Source organism: Tiliqua scincoides, chromosome 3 (genome assembly GCF_035046505.1).
Source record: "Tiliqua scincoides isolate rTilSci1 chromosome 3, rTilSci1.hap2, whole genome shotgun sequence".
NCBI classification, from domain to species: domain Eukaryota; kingdom Metazoa; phylum Chordata; class Lepidosauria; order Squamata; family Scincidae; genus Tiliqua; species Tiliqua scincoides.
Window position 1 is genome coordinate 22,911,191 of NC_089823.1, and position 20,132 is coordinate 22,931,322.

General features: G+C 43.1%; 2 protein-coding genes across 3 annotated transcripts; one reads left to right on the forward strand and one right to left on the reverse strand.

Moving 5' to 3' along the window:
- Positions 1-15,843, reverse strand: SKA3 (spindle and kinetochore associated complex subunit 3). The gene is made up of 9 exons (XM_066622192.1): positions 15,741-15,843; positions 14,586-14,650; positions 12,290-12,455; positions 6,912-7,248; positions 4,826-4,911; positions 1,766-1,938; positions 1,162-1,353; positions 948-1,015; positions 1-118 (listed from the first exon to the last, which is right to left on the reverse strand). Exons 1-9 carry the CDS (start codon positions 15,841-15,843, stop codon positions 103-105), a joined length of 1,206 nt encoding a protein of 401 aa, XP_066478289.1. The 3' UTR covers positions 1-102.
- Positions 15,844-18,090: 2,247 nt separating this feature from the next.
- Positions 18,091-19,842, forward strand: MRPL57 (mitochondrial ribosomal protein L57). 2 transcript variants are annotated; one of them, XM_066622265.1, is made up of 2 exons: positions 18,091-18,291; positions 19,431-19,842. In XM_066622265.1, exon 2 carries the CDS (start codon positions 19,432-19,434, stop codon positions 19,744-19,746), a length of 315 nt encoding a protein of 104 aa, XP_066478362.1. In that variant the 5' UTR covers positions 18,091-18,291; position 19,431; the 3' UTR covers positions 19,747-19,842. The 2 variants fall into 2 exon arrangements, with proteins under 2 accessions (XP_066478362.1, XP_066478361.1); XM_066622264.1 differs by having other exon boundaries at positions 18,092-18,229.
- The last annotated feature ends 290 nt before the right edge of the window (positions 19,843-20,132 follow it).

Sequence of the window (20,132 nt, forward strand, 5' to 3'; positions counted from 1 at the left end):
TCTCTCAAATAAGAAAATGAAAACTATTTTCAAACTCTCTGCAACCAAGACAGTCTTGAATGTGGCAGCTCCGAAAAAGAATTCACTCGGACTCCGGTACATTCATCCAGTAAACTCTCTGCAAAGCAATTGTGAAAGGAACAGTGATGTTAGAAGCATTCTCCTTCAACAGAGACATCCACTGAAAAGTATTCAGGTAGTTATTTTGCAACCATCTTGACTATAAAAATAGGGCACAATCCTAGCCAACTTTCCAGCACCAGGTTAAGGGCAATGCAGCCCCGAGGTAAGAGAACATTCCCTTACCTTGAGGAGGCCTCCGTGACTGCCATCCAACTGCAGGGTTCAGCACATAACCCATTAGCACAGCTATGCCAGTGCTGTAAAGTTGGTTAAGATTTGGGCCTTAAATTTAAAAGTATGTCTAAAGATTCCACTTTCAGATTTAGCCCTTGTTTCAGTCCACATCAACATTCCAAATACTTAGCATTTTTTCTTTACCTGGCCCTTTCTTAGCTACCTTTTTCTGGGTTCGTATCTAGGCAAGAGAAGCAGAGTTGGATAGAATCATTCAGTTGGATGGGGGCCCTTGTTGATTCAGTGCAACTCCTTGCTCAGTGCAGGAGATCCAGCCAACAGATGGCTGTCCAGTTTCTAGCTGAAGACCTCAAAATGAGGGAAAGCTCAGGCCATCCCTAGATAATTCCCAAAATGAGGGAAAGCCCAAGCCATCTATTACCAAAGGACAAGAAGACACTTCACCTAACACTCACAGGTACAGACTAATAGAACTTTACATTTCTCTATCAATGCTCTAAATGAGTTTTGAGAGTCAAGATAGTCTTCCCTTTCATTAGCTAGCCAAGATGGTCTTGCCAACATATTGTGTTCTAGTTCTTCTCTTTAACTCTGTGATAACACGAGATATCCTCATGTTCATCTCTTACCTGTTTTCTTTGTTACCAGTACCACTTAACGGCTCTCTGTCAAAGTTTGGATTGTATTTTGATAAAATCTAAAAAGAAATTTAAAGAAAAATAAGAGTATGGATGTTTCCTTGCTAATAGCCATGTTTTTAAATTTTACTTGCTTCTCCCACTTTGTAACTTGTTACCCAAAAATGCAGAATTCCAGAGCTAACAGAAGAAAGGTTTAACCTACCTGAAGAATCTGTTTAGGAATGGCTGTTATTTGAGGAGGTGGAGGAGGACTACCAAGTAAGTTTGTGTAGTCTGATATTTTTGGAGGAGAGGGCTCTTCAAGACATTCCAGATCTTTGTCCCAGCCCTGGATAGATGCAGCAGAACTTCCTATAGGATGGTTATTTGGCACCCTGTGAGTGACCGGGATTTGCTGGAGATACAAAATAAAGTGTCCAAAAACAGAATGGGAGGGTGGAGTCAAATTCCATCTCCTGCTTGGGAGGAGGTGAGGGGCACAATATTCAGCAACTCTCTTTCCAGTCACCTATATCCCCTGAAAACCAGCTCCTGAGCACTGGAGAAACCTCAGGAACAAAACAGTATCTGGCATGGGGGAAGGGGGGGGAGGAAAAGGTAAAACAAAAATTAAAACCATCCCTTTTGCCACTCCCGCCACCTTTGCATGTACACATGGGAGCCAGTGCTCGAGCAAGATTGGCTCTAACCACTATTTAATAACTATAAGTACCTCTTTTAAAGTTATATAGGAATACAAATACACACCATTGGATGTCCTATTAAGATGACCTAAGAAATTTACTCTAAAGTTATTTAGTGTGTACCTTAGGTTCTACTTTCAGAGACTGCATATCTTGAAATGTTTCTGTTGCAGGATTAGATGCATCCAATTGGTTAGTTTCTGGAGAATTTGGTAAAGTGAGGTTCTTTCTCGAGGGAATTTTCAAGCCCGGTGTGGAGAACACAGGTGCGGCAGGTGAAGCCATACAGTCATAATCTGAAATATAAGTTTGGACTGGTAATTTTGTCCAGCTAGAGAAGAGATAACAAGTATAGCCTTCAGTGCTGCCCTTCCATCCTTGCACTGAAGGAAATACTGAGTAACCAAAACGGGCCATTCTAAATTTTAATTAGCTGGACCCAGAAGTGGCCTCCACTGTTGCTGCTGTCCAAAATTATAAGGACCATGATGCTTGACCTTGATGCTTAACATACCCTGAAACGTATGTACACATGAAGTAAGGTCTGGTTTACTAAAGGAGGGCTCTCAAAGAACAAAATTAGACAAGCTATAAAATTGCTCAACACACACACGGGCAAGCACAAACAGAACTCAAGTTGCATTGTTAGCATTATTAGATGCCTAAAAAGCATTACAGAGTAGAAAGAACATATCTAATTGTAGTTATGAAGGAAATCATACAAGAGCAGTTCTGGAATAGTAGTAACACATAATACAGGCTAAGTGCCCCTAATCCGGAATTCCAAAATGTGAATTTTGTTTATTTTTCCCCAAAGAAATAAAATCATACAATGTTTTCATGCACAAACCTTGTTTTATGCTCAAAATTATTTAAAAATAGTATATAAAATTACCTTTAGGCTATGTGTATAAGGGGTATTTGAAACATAAATGAATTTTGTGTTTAGACTTAGGCCTCATCCCCAAGATCTCCAATTATGTGAGAGATCTCTCATTATACTAAGTATTCCAAAATATGGAAAAATATGAAATAAAAAATGCTCCTGATCCCAAGCATTTCGCATAAGGGATGCTAGACCTGTAATGCCAAAGTGATATACAGAAACATCTGAAATGATATCTCATTAGAATACGAGACACAGTAGAAATGCCCTCTTTCATCTTCTCTTTGCAAGATTTACAGAGAGGATTTGGCCAATGCAATACAAGACAACCGAGAGCCCAATCCTATCCAACTTTCCTGTGTTGACACAGCCACAAGATAAGGAAGCATTTGTTATCTTGAGGAGGCCTCCATGTCTGCCTCCCCACCACAAGATGCAGTGCATGCCCCATTGGCACAGCTGCACCAGCACTGGAAAACTGGACAGAATTGGGCCCCGAGACATAAAAGATCTTTTTTAACCTTGCAAGATTAAAGATTTAAAAAATTAAAGATTTTTCCCCCCTCCTTGGTTGTTTACTTCTTATTATAGTGAAAGGAGAAGAGGTGGGAATGCACCAGCCATAGGATCACTCTCTTCCCAGGTGAATAGGAGCTAAGAAAATGATGTCTTGACAGCTCTCAACAAATATGCATTTAGACTGTGGCCAAGAAATTTTGTGATGGGGCTTAAGTGTACTTTGGCAGAGTGGGGGAGGGGAAGAAGCAGGGAAGAGGACAGAGAGAGAAATCATCAACATAGAACAGGAAGAGCCAAAATATAGGTAGCCAAATTTTTACAGTTAGCCAATTGTATGAAATAGTCTTCAGTGCCTTTGTACTCTTCCTGTTCTATGTTTCCTTACAGCCAGTGGCATTGCTAGGGGGTGCGGGCCTCACTGGGTGACGCGCACAGGGGGTGACGTGCTAAAATCGCAGTGGTTAGGAGTAATACCATCACATTATATACCTTTGGATGTGGAATGTCCAGCAGAATGCAATGCAAAAAACCAGAGTGAAAAATCTCCTTTCTGTAAAAAGCTATGGCCAAAAAACAAAAAAATGCATGGAGACCTATGGGAAGTGAAACTGAGCCGTATCGCGCATTTACTTGTGAGTAGGCGAACATGCCTTAGTCCATCGGAAAAGGCAGGCTGAGAGGAATCCAACACCATAATGGTCCTGATCCAATGAATGTAGCCCCCAAAAACACCTGAGAAGGAAGCCCTTCCCTCCAAGCAGAGGGATGTATTGAGCCAATGGAAAATGAAACTAAGGCTCACGGTCACATTTACTCGCAAGTAAGCAAACGTGCCTTGGTTGGTGGACAGGCCAGGCAAAGGGGAACGTGAAGCCACCAGAATGGTAATGATCTGATGGAACTGGAGCACAACTAATGCTCCAGAAGGCAGCCTCCCTCCCCCTAAAAAGGATCAAACCAGAGGCTTCAGCTGATAGAGTGAACATTTTTGAGACTTGCAAAGCCAGGTGGATCCTGACAGCGGTCTGGTTTAAACAGAAGTTCTCAAATTGAACTGGGATTTTGGAAGGGGGGTGTTATTGCAGGCAGGCTGCAAATTCACTTAGTGGAACTTCTACTTATTTATTTGTTTTACTTTAAATATTTACTTATTTATTTTAATTTGCCTGATATCACTTCCACCATGACATCACTTCTGGTGGGTCTTGGACAGATTGTCATTCTAAAAAGTGGGTCCTAGTGCTAAAAGTTTGAAAACTGCTGTAATAAGGTGTTAGAAGTTGACACCCGGGGGAGGAGGGTATGTGACACTACTAGTGATCAAAATCACTAAAATCAGTTTGGAGGAATAATACCAGCATGTTATATATCAATCAATGCATAATTTCATGCAGAATGTGTTATCTTTGTTCTATCAAAAGGTACAGCCAAAAAACCAGTGGGGGCAGAGTGAGGGTACATCACCACTCTGGGTATGCCCTGCCCAATGCATGGGGGATGATGCGCTGGCATCCCACACTGGGTGACGTGAACCCTAGTGACGCCACTGCTTACAGCTGCACAAGTAAAAGATCTGGAGATTTAACCCCTCTTTCCCAAGGCAGCTAGAACTGCAAGGGGAGGGCCTGTTGGCTAAAGCCTCATTTTTATAACCTCTAGTTATAAGCGATGTTGCTTGAATGCATATCATTAAACTTAGATTTCAACAGAAGTTGAAACTACTCAGAAGTTTCTTCAAAGAAGTGTACGTAAAAAGTATAACTGTTTCTTGAACTTACCACATAATTTGCTTTTCTGTTTGGGCGTAGCCAGATTTTCTTTTGATGTCAATACTGCTGCTGGTCCATTCAGTTTATTGGTTTGCCTAAGGAAAAGAGAAAAAGATTGACACATCTAGGAAAGGGTGACAAGCCCCATAAATTGATATTGTCTTTAGGTTTACAGAAGCCCCAAATACTGCCAATTTGTAAAAAGGAAGTACAGTTAACACCAACTCATATGAAGTCTTCTACTTTCAGCAGTAGAAATGGACAAGAAAAGTGGGGGGGGGGCGCTTGACATGAAGATCAACTGTTCAAGAAGCTGGACGAGTACTAAGAGGAGTAGCGTGTAGTGCAGGGGTTTGTTGGAATTCAGGGGGATCCATGCATGGGACTTGGGGGCCCGCACACCGGAACACAATCGTAAGTATATGTTTAGGTACATTTTTCTGGGGAGAGGTCCATTAGCTTTCATCAGATTCCACAGACCAGTGGGGTGGAAGAATAGGTAGAACTCCAGTGTCACCACCTTAGGGTGGGGAGACCAGGCTGGGGGAGGGGGAGTTCAGAGAAAGACCTTCCCTCCTAGGTGAATGCAGAAAATACCAGTTCTTTTTTAAAGCCAAAATTGCAGTAGGGACCACAAATAATTCTAAAAATGGAACTAAATTACATCGACTGAAAAGGCAAGGAGTCAAAATATAGCCAATTTATTAAAATGCCAAGGAAAGGGAACAAAAATAGGGGGCAGGCACAAAGAATAAAGCAAGCAGGCTTGGAAAATACCTTGGGTGTTGGCAGTTTCCAGGTGTGGATCTTCACAGCCACCAATCTTAAAATTTCTTAATGCATCCGACAGCCTAGTCCTAACCAACTTCCAGTGCTGATGTAGCCATGCCAACAGGACTCACACTTCATCCTGTGGTGTGAGGACAGTCACAGAGGCAACAATTGTTCCCTTACCTCAGAGCTGCATTTGCACTGGAAAGTTGGTTAGGATTGGGCTGCAAATCTCACTGGCCCCTACCTGGTATTGACCCAAGATCTGCTTGAAGAGTCTATCACATCTCCCCCAGCCCAGGAGTTGGGTGAGGGTTTGGCCATGCACAGACACCATCTCTGATGGAGCCAAGTTGGAACACCCACAAACACCCTTGCTTGACCTTGTTTGATGTCATAGGGTCATTTGACTGGATGAGAGGAATCATTTGATTGTTCTATCCCATTCCTTCACCTAGACAGATGGGCTTGGCTGCCCAAGCGGCAGACACATGCCAGTCCCAGCAGGAAGACTGCCTAACAACTACTGTTTTCAGCTTGCCCAAGACATGGAAACAGAGGCATGCACATCTTATCCATGTGGTTTCTGGGGAACAGCATTTCAAACAAAGAAACACATTAGATGAGCACCCCAGGATAATAGTTCCTAGATTTAACAAAAACAAGCAGGTTTGTCTGGGGGGAGGGGTCACAGCATCCCAAAACTGTCCTTGGTAGGGAGTCAGAAGTGTTCAAAACCAAGGAAAAAAAATGGCAAAAAAGGGCATTCATTGCATAAGCAAAAACCAATTTTGAGAGATTATTTTCTTCTAGGGCTTTGTAAGACATTCCATCCCTTTTCTCACTAAATAAAAAGGCTTATATTGCACCCTTCCCATGCCAAAGCCAATGCCCAAGGTGGCTTACAAATACCACATTAAAATGTATAATAAATCACACAATGTTTGTAAATACCACCACTTTCAGCTACCAGGCCTTATTAGTTTTGATGTTATAGCAGGCTACAGTGGGTCCCTTATAGAGAATATAAATGTTTCATACATAAGACTAAGAACATTCACAAGAGGAAAAAATATTTGCAGCTACAGAACTGCTCTCGTGCTCACTCTAGAGTGACCCATTCTAGCCCTTACTTCATCCAGCAGGAGGGTAGTGATGGGTGCAGGGAAGGAGAAACGAGGAAGGAGTGGGAGACTTGCACTTCATTATGTCACTTTGCTCATCCATGTGTTGGTGGGTTGGATGTGGCCTGTATGCTACTTCCAAAATGATGCAAGAAGGAATAAAATGGTGAGAAATGAAATGAAAGATGCATGCTGCTTACCTAATGTTTTTTGCATTAAGCAGGAAGATAGTTTGGTCTTCTGTCAAATTTGTGGTGTTGTCATTCAAACACAGGTCACATCCATGAATGTGAAAGTGTTCCGTCTTTGGCGATAAGCTTTCAGAATCATCCACTTTGGGCTCTTCTTTCTGCACATATGCTTGGGGTTGTAAATGCAGAGTACTTGGGAGAGCATATTTGGAAAGCCCAAAATCTGAAAGCTGTGGAAGTTGCAATGGACTATGAGGGCCAGATAGTTTTTCAGGGCAAGCAAGATTTTTTGCCTCCTCTTGTTCAGACATGATAGATTCCGGGTGGTTTTCAGCTTCATTCCTTACTTTATTGAAAAGAGAATCTGGTTTTAGTCTCAAGAAATGGCAATATTTGATAAAACACTGAAGTTGTGGTTAAACATATTTATTCAAAAAACTTATACAGTATCCTGCATTTCTTCTACTAGAGGACTCAGAATGGTTTACAATAAAATCTGAACCAACATGTCATAAAGCGGCACCAAAACAGAATTAAAACAGAGAAGACAGCAACTGAGTCAAGAAAATCCAGGAAATGCTTACCGAAAAAACCAAGTCTGACAAAAAGCTGGCAGGGTAGAAGCAAGATGCTTCTTAAGTGGTAAGGAGTTTCCAAGGGTGGTTGCCACCACTGAGAAAGTATATACGTATCACTTCCTGCCTGGTCTTGGAAAGACACACAAGACCCTCTCCCCCAGATCTTAATGGATGGATTCCAATGGAGGAAGGCTGTCCTTCAAGTGACCCAAGTCATAAAGGGTTCCTGTAGGCACCTTGAGTCACTCTTGGAAACAAAGCCACAAAGCCTTGCCCAGACAACTGTTTCTGTATAACCTGAAGTTTCTGAAAGGTCTTCAATGGCAGCCCCACATAAAGTATATTGTGTAATTCAAACATGAGGTGACCAAGTCATGAGTCTCTGTTGCCAGGTCCACCCAAAAATGGGTACAGTTGACACACCAGCTAAAGCTGGGCAGAGGCACAAAGGGCACAGGTGCAGAACTTCCATGGGTACAGATGGTTGAGATCTAAAGCTGGGTGTCATCTACATACTGATGTCACCCATCCCGGGTGACACCCAAATCACCCGGATGATTTCCCCTAGTAGTTTCGTGTAAATGGTCGAGGATGGAGGACACAATGAAACCCTGCAGGGCACCAAACAACCATGTACCAAGCAGGAGTCATCCAGCAGCACTTTCTGGAATTACTTTCCAGGAAGAACTGCAATCACTGCAAAGCAATACCCATCAACTTAATCTGAAAAAGTATGAAGGATACCATGATCAAAGGCCAAAAGAGACTCAGTTCCTGGTGTGGATCATCCACAAAGACAACCAAAGCAATTTCAGTATCAAAATCAGGCTGGAAATCAGACTGAATGGAGCCCAGAAAATCCGTTTCATCTGGGAATATATGAAGCTGGTGCCATCATGTGCTTCATTATCTTGCCCAAGATCTAGTTCATCCTGCTTAAAGAATGGTATTTGCATATGTTTAGTTATGCCAGAATGAATATACACATCTGATTGCAAACAATACAATACTAATCAGTCACATGGAACCGAATGCCTGTCCAATCAATTTACACGGTTCCAGCAAGCAATACATACCTGAACAGCTGCCAAATATTTTATATCAAGTATACAGGATTTTAGCTGAAGTGTAGGCTGCAATCTTATACATTTACATGGTAGTAGGTCCCACTGAAAGCAATAGGGCTTACATCTGAGTACGCACACATGAACTTATACTGTTAGTCAATCATGGCCCTTCAAAATCAATGGGTTTTAATGATGATTGACTTCAGTCATGACTAACTAAACATAGGATACAACCCATAAGTGCAGTACTGAATCTGTGGAAATTATCTTTACATTTCTGTTTGGAGGCTGCTATCAGATGACAAGGGAAAGAGCCTTCTCCATCATACTGCCCCAGCAGAAGCTTTCTGACACTTAGGACACAATCCTAACCTCTTATGTCAGTGCTTTCCAGCACTGACATAAGGGCAATGCAGCTCTGAGGTAAGGGAACAAACATTCTCTTACTCTGAGGAGGCCTCCATGAGTGACATGCAGGATGCAGCACATGTCCCATTGGCACCGCTGTGCCAATGCTGGAAACACTGACATAAGGGGTTAGGATTGTGCCCTTAGTTTGATATCTTTTCTGTACCAGGTCAAAGATTTTTTATTTTCCCAGACTTTTTGAAACATGGATGATCTCCTAGGCTTCATTCTGCCACTATGATTTTCGACATGACTGCTTCAATGGTATCTTGCATGATTTTACTGTCTTGCCAACCTGCTAACTGCCCTGGAAATGGCAATGTTGAAGGGCAGCATACATACCTTGCAAATATATTGCTACACTTTTTCATTTTTAAAGTTCCAGAACATACTCTAGTCTAGAATCCTCAAGCTAGCAAGAGTGAGCATTGAGAAATAAAGTGAAAACAAACAATTTTCAAAGCGAAAGCCTTATTAACCTTCTAGTAAAACAGACTTATGCCCAATTCAGACATAATGGCTCATTACATGTGCAACTGTGGTTTCCACTATGAGAACAAAACTCAGGTCATGGGCTGAGTTGCCCTCCACTCAAGCTCTGCACAAGAGGAGAGTTTTTCTTCCAATTTAAAACAAAAACTTAACAGAGAATCCTGTGGCGGCTTAAAGAACACCACATTTACATATACAACATACAACAAACCTTTATTAGGCATATAGTTTTACAACTAATATCTCCAAACAGTCATGTATGAAGGTATATGTTAAAAGAGAGATAAGAAATAAGGGTTAAAACACAACAATTTGCTTACACAGTTACTCCTAGTTGGTTAGAACCAGCAGCTTAGCCCGTTTCATGTTGCTCAAATGTAAAAATTTAGCAAATGGAAGGGTCACGAATTCGAATTCACCTGCTAGCAAAAGTTGTAAAGAGGTGATCTCAGAGAGTCCTTTTTTGTTTCCTGACAACGAGGGGAGATGCTGGTCTCTGAGCACTTGATTAAAAGCACAGCGCAGAACAATGTGTGGAAGAGAGTCTACCTCTCTGAGGCCACAATTGCAAACTCGTTCTTCTTTCAGGGCATTTCTAAACCTACCAAGTAGGTCATTAGAAGGCAACATGTTGCATCGGGCTAATGTAAAAGCCCTCCTTGCAAAGGGACACTCTAAGAAGGTCAGGTACTTTGGTTGTTTACCAAAAGTATTGTTAAGATGGAAATTTAGGGGCGAACATTTTTTTTGTGCTGCAGCCAAAATCTCTTGCCTTTCTATGTCAGTCAGTCTTGTTGTCAAGAGCCTGATAGAAACCTCAAGTGTAGTAGCTCCTTGTAGATCTTCCTCGAGACCCATTTGTCTAATTTTCTTATTGAATAGAGCTAAGCAAGGAGACAACAGCGAGTCAGTCAATAACCCCTTTAACAATGGGTTTTGGTCAGCCCTGAAGCACACTTTGGCCCAGTATTTTAAGAAACTGGACCAAGCTAGAAACTCCAGCCTATATTGGCCTGTCTCCAGGCAAAGTGCCGCGAAGGGAACGCAATGCGGTACACACCTAAGATCTTGTATAGAAAATTAGAATGGATCTTTTCAATTGAGTCATTTAATGCTGGCATCCAAACAGGAATGCCATACAAAATTTGAGGTGTAACTTTGGCATTAAAAGCCTGGAGAGCAGCTGGAATGAATGAGTTACCCCAAGAGAAGAAAAAACGAGTAATAGCCTGAACAGCTAGTTTGGATGAGTTGATTACTGTAAGACGATGGGAAGACCAGAAAAGCCGGTAGTGAAACTGGAGGCCAAGATACTGAAATTCCTTGACTTGTTGTATTGATTTACCATTGAAAAGCCAGGACTGTGGTTTCCAAGAGTGCCCAAACACCACAATCTTGGACTTTTCATAGTTTAGCTGGAGGGCGTTGTTGGTAAAATATTCTATGCAGGCGTTAACCAGTCTCCTTAATCCTATTTTAGTTCGGGATATCAGGGCCATGTCATCAGCATACAAAAGAAGAGGGATATCCAATGAACCTAATTTGGGGGAATGCGTGTCAAAGTTTGCTAGATAGGGAGCCAGATCATTAATGAAGAGATTGAACAGGGTGGGAGCAAGAACACACCCCTGCTTGACCCCCTTGTAGATTGGAATTGGGGCCGAGAGGCCGCCCCTCGGAGATAATTTCACTTGGCATGAGGTGTTTAATATTAATAGCCTTTTGTCCACTCCCATCTTCTCAAGTTTATCCCAGAGTCTATCTCTATCTATGGAATCAAAGGCCAACTTTAAATCTAAAAAAGCCACATATAGTCGGGATTTATTTTGAGTCCTTTGTTTGGAGATAAGGTGGGATAGTACCACACACTGATCAATTGCAGACTTATTTGGCCTAAAACCCGCTTGCTCTGGGCCTATGATGTTATGGTCCGAAATCCAGACAGAAAGTTTCTTAAGTAAATGGGAGGCATACATTTTCCCTGCCAGGTCTAAAAGGCTGATTGGCCTGTAGCTGGGGGGAAGTTTTTTATCCCCTTTTTTGAAGATGGGAACCAAGATAGATCTAGTCCAAGTGTCCGGAAGTACCCCAAATTTATCAATTCTAGTGAAAAGTTCTGCAATTATTGGGGCCCACCACTCTGGTGCTTCTTTATAAATATCAGGAGGAATTGAGTCTGGTCCTGCTGCTTTACCCAGCTTTAACGGATTAATGAGTGAAAGCTTCATCCACTGAGACTGCAGGCCAATCAGGTAGATCTAGCGGAAGTGGCATATTAACAATGGAGATAGGTTTAGTTTCATCAAAGAAGATGGATTTAAAATGTGCTTCCCACATTTTAGCTGGAATTGCTGTGAAACCAAATGAGTTTTTATAGAAACAGCCTGATTTGATTTGCCAAAAAATCTTGACGTTTTTAGATCTCACAGATTTAATTAAACGTGACCATCTCGCTGTTGCATTGAACACCACATTTATTTCAGCATGAGCTTTAATGGATTATAGCAAATCATGGTGGACTGTAGTCCATAGAAGACTAACATGGCTGCCCCTCTGGAATTTGAGGAAAGCCACAGCTTCGTGTTATGTACAGATGTGAGGCACTCCGGTTTACTGCACACTGTGTGCAAGAAGTTTCCGCTGTCTTCCTCTCATGTGCAAAAGGTGACAGGTGGGGGAAGCAAACAATTTAATTTACAGAGGACGGCTCTCATGACAGAAACCATCGTTTCCCCACTGTATCTGAATTGAGTCCTTTAATTCAGAAATGCACACATAGATAAAAGCAAAAAGAATAGACAGTATTCACAGCTGTCAGGCTTTAGATAAAGAAAAAAGTTACCTGTATTCATGCTAACAAATGGTTTATAACCATATTTCTGGAATACGTCACTTATTTTCCCAAGTTCTGTTGCATTTCTCTTCATTAGAACTTTAATGGCCTTTATGAAATCATAGGTAGCATCTCTTTCTGAAGAACTCTTACATAGTGTATTATCAGCATCAACCTTTGATTAAAAAAATAGATTTTTAGATACCCTATACTAGCATTCGTTATATTTTGAGGAAAGAGAAATGCAATAAGAGCTATTTAACTCTTATATAGAGGTTCTTATGTTCTTAAGTTTTTTGATAACCCAAGAGCAATACAAAAATATCCAACTTTTCTTCCCTAATCCGAGTTACTTAATACAGAAAAGTAAAGGATCGGTTTTCACAAGAAAGCCATTGGACTTTTAGCACGACATACCTTCATTAATTTGAGGCTCACATAAACAATCCCCTCTATTTCAAAAGTTCTGCAAAAATGCCAGCTCCTTGCTAGGAGTTTACTTTTGTGTGCCTGCTAATATTCTAAGGCACAAGCCTGAAATATTGAACAAACTGCCAACCACTCCAACCCTGACAGACTGCCCCACTGGTGGAATATGCTTTGTGCTGGCTGGTACAAAGCAGCTGTAAATTGCACTCCGGCAGCACATGCTGCTGGAGCACCAAGTGGCAAGGCCAAAGCCTTCCTGCACACATCAGCAGATCAATGGAGACCCACAAGAGCAGGTAAGCCTGCACAAGTAGTGGAACGGGGTGGTGACGGGTGGATAAGGCCTAGAAGAGGGGCAATACAGGCAGTGGCAGTATATGCCAAATCCCGACCCCATTCCCAGACCCGATCCATCTTTCTGTGTCAACATGGACTTGTGCCAGTGACTGAGCTTGCGCAGATCTGAGTTGACCCATAACACCTGCTAGGGCTTACTCCAGGTCAAGAGAACAAACGTCCCCTTGTCCTAAGGAGATCACCAACCAAAACACCCTCGCGGGGTGTATCAGAAGCTGTGCTGCATCATCTGAGCTCTCTGGAAGTGAGGGGAGATCAGTTCCCCGCTGGATGGTGGAGCGGGCATTCCCTAGTACCTGCAGTTTCACTTAACAGTGGTGGTTCTGGAACGGCATGTATGCCTAAAAAGAAAATATAGGTTGAGCCTCATTATTCGCATGTGTTCTGTTCCCAGAACTCACATGGATGGCAAAAACTGCACTAAAGCAAATCCATTTAAAAAACAGTTCCCTTGCTCTGGTGATTTAAGAACAGACTTGCTGACCTTTGTGACATAAGGTAAGAGTCATTAAGAAAACAATCCATCAATCAGTCCTCCAAGTGCTTAGAAAGGCACTTCACTCAGCCCTCCCTTCACCAATGCAAATCTTTCACATGCTCAGGGGGAAGGGAGAGGTTGCCTGGAGAGAGAAGGATTGATGGATTGTCAGCCAGCTGCTCCCCCCCTCATTAAGGAAGCTATTGTTAAAGGTCTGTTCAGTTTATTAAACTGATTTTAAAGGGATGCTTTTTTCCCCTTCTCTAGGGATCAGTACATTCCTTCTCATTTGCAGTGGCCATTCACATTCAGTCAAATCCATGTATAAAAAAATCAGTGTATAACAAGGCTGGACCTGTATTGATTATTCCAAGAACCACCAAGAAATCCAATTTACTTGCAGGCAACATTAAGTTCCAACCTATAAAAAACATGACCAAGTCACAATGACCCCAGTACACATCATATATTAAACATCAAAGGAGCATGAGAATCAGACTATTATCACCAAACAGTGGGATAATCAAGAAAGCCAACAAAAGTAGGGTATGCATCAAAGTAAGTAATATATATATTTGCAGGATATTTGGTAAAGGAAAACAAAAACAATTTAACTCAAATATTGTAGTCTCTTAGAATTAAAATAAGATTTGTGTACAGATAATGGATTGAATAGAGAAACACAAACATAAGAGGATTATTTTTTTGCTCTCTTCCTCACTGCAACCCCTCACACCCTTCTGAAAAGCTGATTCCATGGGTCAAAGGATCCTTTAAAATAGCATAAGACATACGGGGGTGGGGGAGTGCAAGTGTGTGTACAAGAATGAATTGACCAGATTCTGGTAGAGATGCACATCATTCCCCAATGCATTTCTAGACCCCAACAAAAACAGGCTAAAACTCCCAAGTATTGATTTCCACAGAATTCAAACTTGACATGCTAATACATAGCCGCTGAAGTTACAAGAAGAAAAACTACATCAGCCATAGTAAAGGCTAAAATATATGTTTAAAAAAGAGCCAGCAAGAATCAAGTACCTTCAGTGCCCCAACTTCTGAGTACAAGTCATGTAAATATCTCATTGGAGAATCATCTTCAAATTCTTGGAGAAAGTAAATTAGAAAAACAAAGCACTATTCATTATCTCATTGAGTTGTTCTGTGGCATACAATATTATTGTACTGTTAAAGCTAAACAGGTCTCAGTCTAGTCAATGGCTAGGTACAGCACTGCCTGGATATCACCAGAACTTTTTCAAATGACTGGTAAATGTACATGCAAAAAATAGAGCAATGCCACACTTGCACTTAAATGATAAGGCCTGGGATACAGACATAACTCTTAATCATGGTTTATTTCCTCAACCCTAAGCCAGATAGCACACTCAATCTTGTTTCAGTGTACAAGTGAGCTCTGACCTGGGAGATGGGAGTGTATAGGTACACACACACCAGTGTGGTCCCTTTGCCTTAACCATGACTAGTTCACTACAGTTGTCACACAGCAATGGTTTCCATATCTAATTCAAAATATGGTTTCATTATGCATTTTGCTGTCTGTTCTTAACTTGCTTTAGGTGTTCAAATACAGCACTAAACCATGGTTCAATGTTACTTCTCCTCAATGAATTCGAGATCCTACCCATAAAAAGTTAACATTCCTGCTATTTTGCAAGTACAGGCAGACCCCTATATCCATGAATCCCCACATGCCCATCCTCACCCCTGCGGTTATGGAAACCATGGATAAAAGGGAACTCTACAAAAAAGTCCAAAAACCTCCACATCTCTCCAACATGCTTTAGAATTTTATAGAATGAAGTGGCATCACCTAGTCTGGGGGTAGGATGAAGAGCAGCAGGGGTGCTATTTTGAATAGTGAGTCTACACACTAAGCAAGTGGAGCTAGCAGGCTCCAACAGCAGCTGATTCAGTGCTGGAAAGCACATTAGTAGGGAGAGCAATGAAAAGAAGGTACCTTTACTCTCACAGCACCTTTGTGTTCACCCTGGGAAGTCAGCCATATGGTCAGACATATTGTTACAATGTTGCAGCTGAAACATCCCATAAATCTGACCAACAGAGAGGGCAAGCTCTAACACCCCACCTCACATTCAGATGTCCTCTCAGATAAACAGACCTCCATATGTGCCTTATCAAACCAAGCAAATGTCCAAAAGTCTCTTTTTTTACCTGTGTCTCCACCATGAAAAATCTGCTTCAGTTGCTCAGTCTGTTTCTCCACAGTGACTGCTAAAGTTCGCAGTTTGTCAAAGAAGCTTCCCGTCACATCCATACTGGAGGAAAACCCTAGGCATAAACTTGTTGCTATTATCATAATTTGCACAAAGAATAAATTCAGCAAGATGAACACATGGCACAGAGAAGTTTTTTGTTTTAAGTTGCAGGGCAGGGCAAGGCATGCTACATTTTCCCTGCACTGGAGAAAATGTTTTATATCTGGGAAACTATATACTACTTTCAGCAGTCATTTGTAATGCTCATTGTGTGGTGTGCAGTTGTGAGATACACAAGAAAATGCACAGTGAGAAAATGCACTGTGCACTGGAGAAAATGCACTGGAGAAAATGCACAGTGAGAAAATGTTTTATATCTGGGAAAACTATATACTACTTTCAGCAGTCATTTGTAATGCTCATTGTGTGGTGTGCAGTTGTGAGATATACACCTACTGGATATTAACTATCATTTCTAGTTAACATGATATTTCTAGATATTTAGATAACATTTCTAGATATTAACTAGTAACAATTCCAGCTCTCCCAAAAGAAGCCTGTAAGATTATTGTAAGTCTCAAATGTTAGTTTTGATCTGCCACTGTGGAGTTATAGGAGTATGTCAAGTAGTTTCTTTTCAAAGAAAGGAGGGCGATTACCTCCTCTGGCCCACCACATTTATGCTCATTAAGAGAGATATGACAATGATCAGGGAGCAAAACTATCCCCATCCTACGGGAAAGGGTATCATGCTCTTGGCACCGAGCTGGGAGTTTGTAGAAATACTGCACCAAAAATAAAGTACACACTTTTAAAACAGAGGCACTTTTTTTTAAATAAAAAAAATCAGAGCAGATGTAAGCTCCCAAAATCAAGAACAGCTTGCAGAAAAATATTCCTTCTCCCCTTCTCCTTGATTTAAAAAAATGTCCAAAATAATGTAACAAAACATATTGCCCTTCAAAGACAGAGCAGCTGTAGTTAAATATCTGAAGCACAACCATAGCTTTCATGCCATGGAACATTACTACATTAGCCAAGATATACACACAACCTCTCTTCCAGGTGTTGTGTATTCAGACTGCACAGAAGTTTGTGAGCCTGGGGGCCAGCATGATGTGTGTACAATCCCTAGTATATGTTAAGAGTTATATAACACTAATTGTAACACCACAAAGATAAGCATAAGATCATCCTTATTTTAAAACTTGTGCGAAAAATTCCCTATAAATGTCTTCCTTTAGCAGATTAAGGGCCCAGTCCTACCCAACTTCCCAGCACCTGTTGGGCGCAACCTCAACGCAGTTCTGAGGTAAGGGAACAAGTGTTCTCCTACCTTGAGGAGGCCTCTGTGACTGCCCGCCCATCACAGGGAAGCAAGCTCCATTGGACACTGTGGGATTTACTGCCAAGTAAGCATGCATGGGATTGCTCTGCAAGAGATCCTCGAAAGTCACTGCTGCAGTATGGCCGGGGGGGGGGGGTAACAACACAGAGCACAATCCTAAGAACAGTCCCACTGGTTCAGGCCAGAGGCCCACCTGGTCCAGCTTCCTGTGACTCATGGCCCACCCGTGCCCCAGGGAGCACACAGGTCCCTTGCACCTGACATCCTGAGGTAGGGCACTGCTAAAACCAGGAGGCTGCACACACCCATCGTGGCTTGCAGCCTGGGATGGACTTTTCCTCCAGAAGGCTGCCCAGTCCCCTTTCGAAGGCACCCAGGCCAGGTGCCAACACCACACCCAGTGGCAGGGAGTTCCACAGATCAATGCTCTGGGCGCGAACCCCCACCCTGGTCATAGGAACGGAAGAGCCCGCCGGGCCAGGCCGAAGGGGGCGCCTAGTCCAGCCCCTGAACCCCCGGGGGCCTCAGGGAACGCACAAGAGCCGCAGCTGGCGCCCCAGAGGCCCCCGGGCCAGGCGCCACCCACACCCCGTGGCAAGGAGTTCCGCAGAACCCCTCCTGCAGCCTTCCCAGCAAGTCTACACAGGGTCGCGGCCGGCGAGGACGTCAGTACCTCGGCGCGGGGCTCCCGGGAGAGTCTGCGCAGGCCTGGCCCTCTGGGGGCCCTGAACACTCCCGGAAAGGCAGGAGCCCAGGCCCCCCCCCCCACGCGGCAGCCTCACCAGCTGCTCCCAGCACCAAACGCTTCCCCTTCCCGCCGCCGCCTCGCCGTTTGAATGCTCCCGCAAGCGAGCCCGACTGGCCGGTCCGAAGTAGCCCCGCCCCCTTCTCGCCGACTCGTCCAGGGCGATGTAGTCTCGCGAGAACGGCGTGGAAGTGCTCGGGCTCGGGGCGCCATCTTGTTTCTTTGGTGGCTGCCCGGGAGAGGGGGGAGTCGCTGTTGCGTGGGGGCTCCGAAGGGCGGGCGAGGAGGACGACTGAGCGGCGCAGGCTGCGGGAGGCACCCGGGCAGGAGATCGCAGGCGCCCCGGGAAGAGGTGGGTGGCCTTCCTTCCTTCCTTCGAAGGGCTGCGGGCTCGTCGGGAAGCCTACGAGAGGAGTGAGTGGGAGTGTGGGTGTGTGTGTGTGAGAGAGGGCATGTGTTGTCTCTCCCTACCCCAGCATCCCTGTAAGCCTGTCGGTGAGGTTTCGTCCGCAGTTGTATCCCCAGCTCCCTGGGAGCAAGCCCTACTGACTATAATGGGACATACTTCGGAGTGGACATGCATGGGATTGGCCTCCTAGGATACATAGGATTGGGCTCTTAGGGCCCAATCCTATCCCGTTTTCCAGTGGTGGTGCAGGCACAGCAACGGGTCATGTATTGCAGGGTGTGAGGAGGCAGGCGAGGCAGAGCCTCCCCACTGGAGTCCTTCGAAAAGCACCACTGCTGTGTGAGGTGCCCAAGCACCCATAATTCTCGTGCTCTCCCCACCCACTGCACGTTCCTGATGCTCTGCATGCTGCGTTGGGGGCAATCACAGAGGCCTCCTCAAGGCATGGAAACATGTTCCCTTATGTTGGAAGACAATGTGTGAGGGAGAAGATGGATCTAGAAGGCTCGCACTCTGACATAGTTTCCTCTGTACACAAATTTTTCAGTGGAAGAACATTTTAATGCGAGCTCCACCTGCATTCTGAAATAGCACAGCCCAGATGCAGGTTAACCATTTCAGCAAGACGTCGGCCACAATCATCTCCTGCCCTTTGCACAGGCATAGCTGATGTTCACTGGCCATGAGGAAGTAATGGGAGCAAGATGTACTTATCTGGGATGGTGAGAGAAAATATCCATGTTCTCTTCCACCTGATTTTGCTTCTGCCAGAGGGCTGGGGCTTTTGCTTCATTTGTAGAAGACAAGTGCATGCTTGGTCTGCTTCTTTCAAAATTCTCTCCAGTTGAGAGACTCCCCCTTGAATCTCAGCCGTTAATGGACAACTCAGAGGAGGGGCTGTGTGCTTCCCCTGACAAGCCAACAGGAGTTTTGTATACTTCTGCTCAGCAATGATTTGCTTACTAGAATCTGATAAGCATAACAGCACACTGGTGTATCAGTAGCTAGAAGTTGGCTTTCCTAATTCATTGCCATCTGTGCATCTCTTTAGTATGTCTCTTTGGCCTCTAGTCATAAACTGAACAACATTTGACTTGTTACTGTTAATGAATTGACTATTCAATTAATCTCTTTTACATTTAAGGATGTTTCTGACAACAGTACTGCTTCGCAATAAAATTCCTGGGAAACAATGGATTGGCAAACACAGGCGGCCGAGGTTTGTTAGCCTTCAGATGAAAAGCAATATGATTCGGAGGCTGGAAATTGAAGCTGAAAATGAATATTGGCTGAGTCGGGCATACATGACACAAGAGCAAGAGTATCGACACAATGAGGAACGAAGGCGTGCGTTTAAGGAAGCCATGGTAGCTGCATCAAAATCTAAGTTTCCTGAACACAAATTTGCCACCGAACATCTAGATCACCTTAATGTGACCAAGAAATGGGCAAGCTCTTGAAGATCATATTGCCATTAAGTTGGACTGCTTATATCTACTGACAACTGAAACAATTGGTTATAGTGACATCTGTAAATAAACGTTATCTTTGGTAAACAGTTTGTTATTTAAATACTTTGCTACCAAGTTATACATGTTTGCTTTTCTTTCAGAGTTTTATGCATAAGCTGTTTTTGCTACTGTTCTCATAAAGATTAATCAAAGTTAATTTACTTGCAGCAAATATAGAAATTGCTGAAAAATTTTTCTTGAATCAAAGATGACATGATTAGTGTATAAAATTCTGTGTTAAAAATTGCCTCTTACAATACTTTCACAAGATACCAGCAATGACTGACAGTTACTGTAGAAAGAAAGGTTATATAAGCAGGTTGACCAGATGTCTG

Coding starts and splice junctions, on each gene's coding strand:
- SKA3 (XM_066622192.1), bottom strand. CDS start 15,843: ATGGATGTGACGGGAAGCTTCTTTGACAAACTGCGAACTTTAGCAGTC. Junction 12,456..14,585: donor CAGAAGTTGGGGCACTGAAG/GTACTTGATTCT, acceptor TTTTAATCAAAG/GTTGATGCTGATAATACACT. Junction 4,912..6,911: donor CTTAATGCAAAAAACATTAG/GTAAGCAGCATG, acceptor TCTTTTCCTTAG/GCAAACCAATAAACTGAATG.
- MRPL57 (XM_066622265.1), top strand. CDS start 19,432: ATGTTTCTGACAACAGTACTGCTTCGCAATAAAATTCCTGGGAAACAA.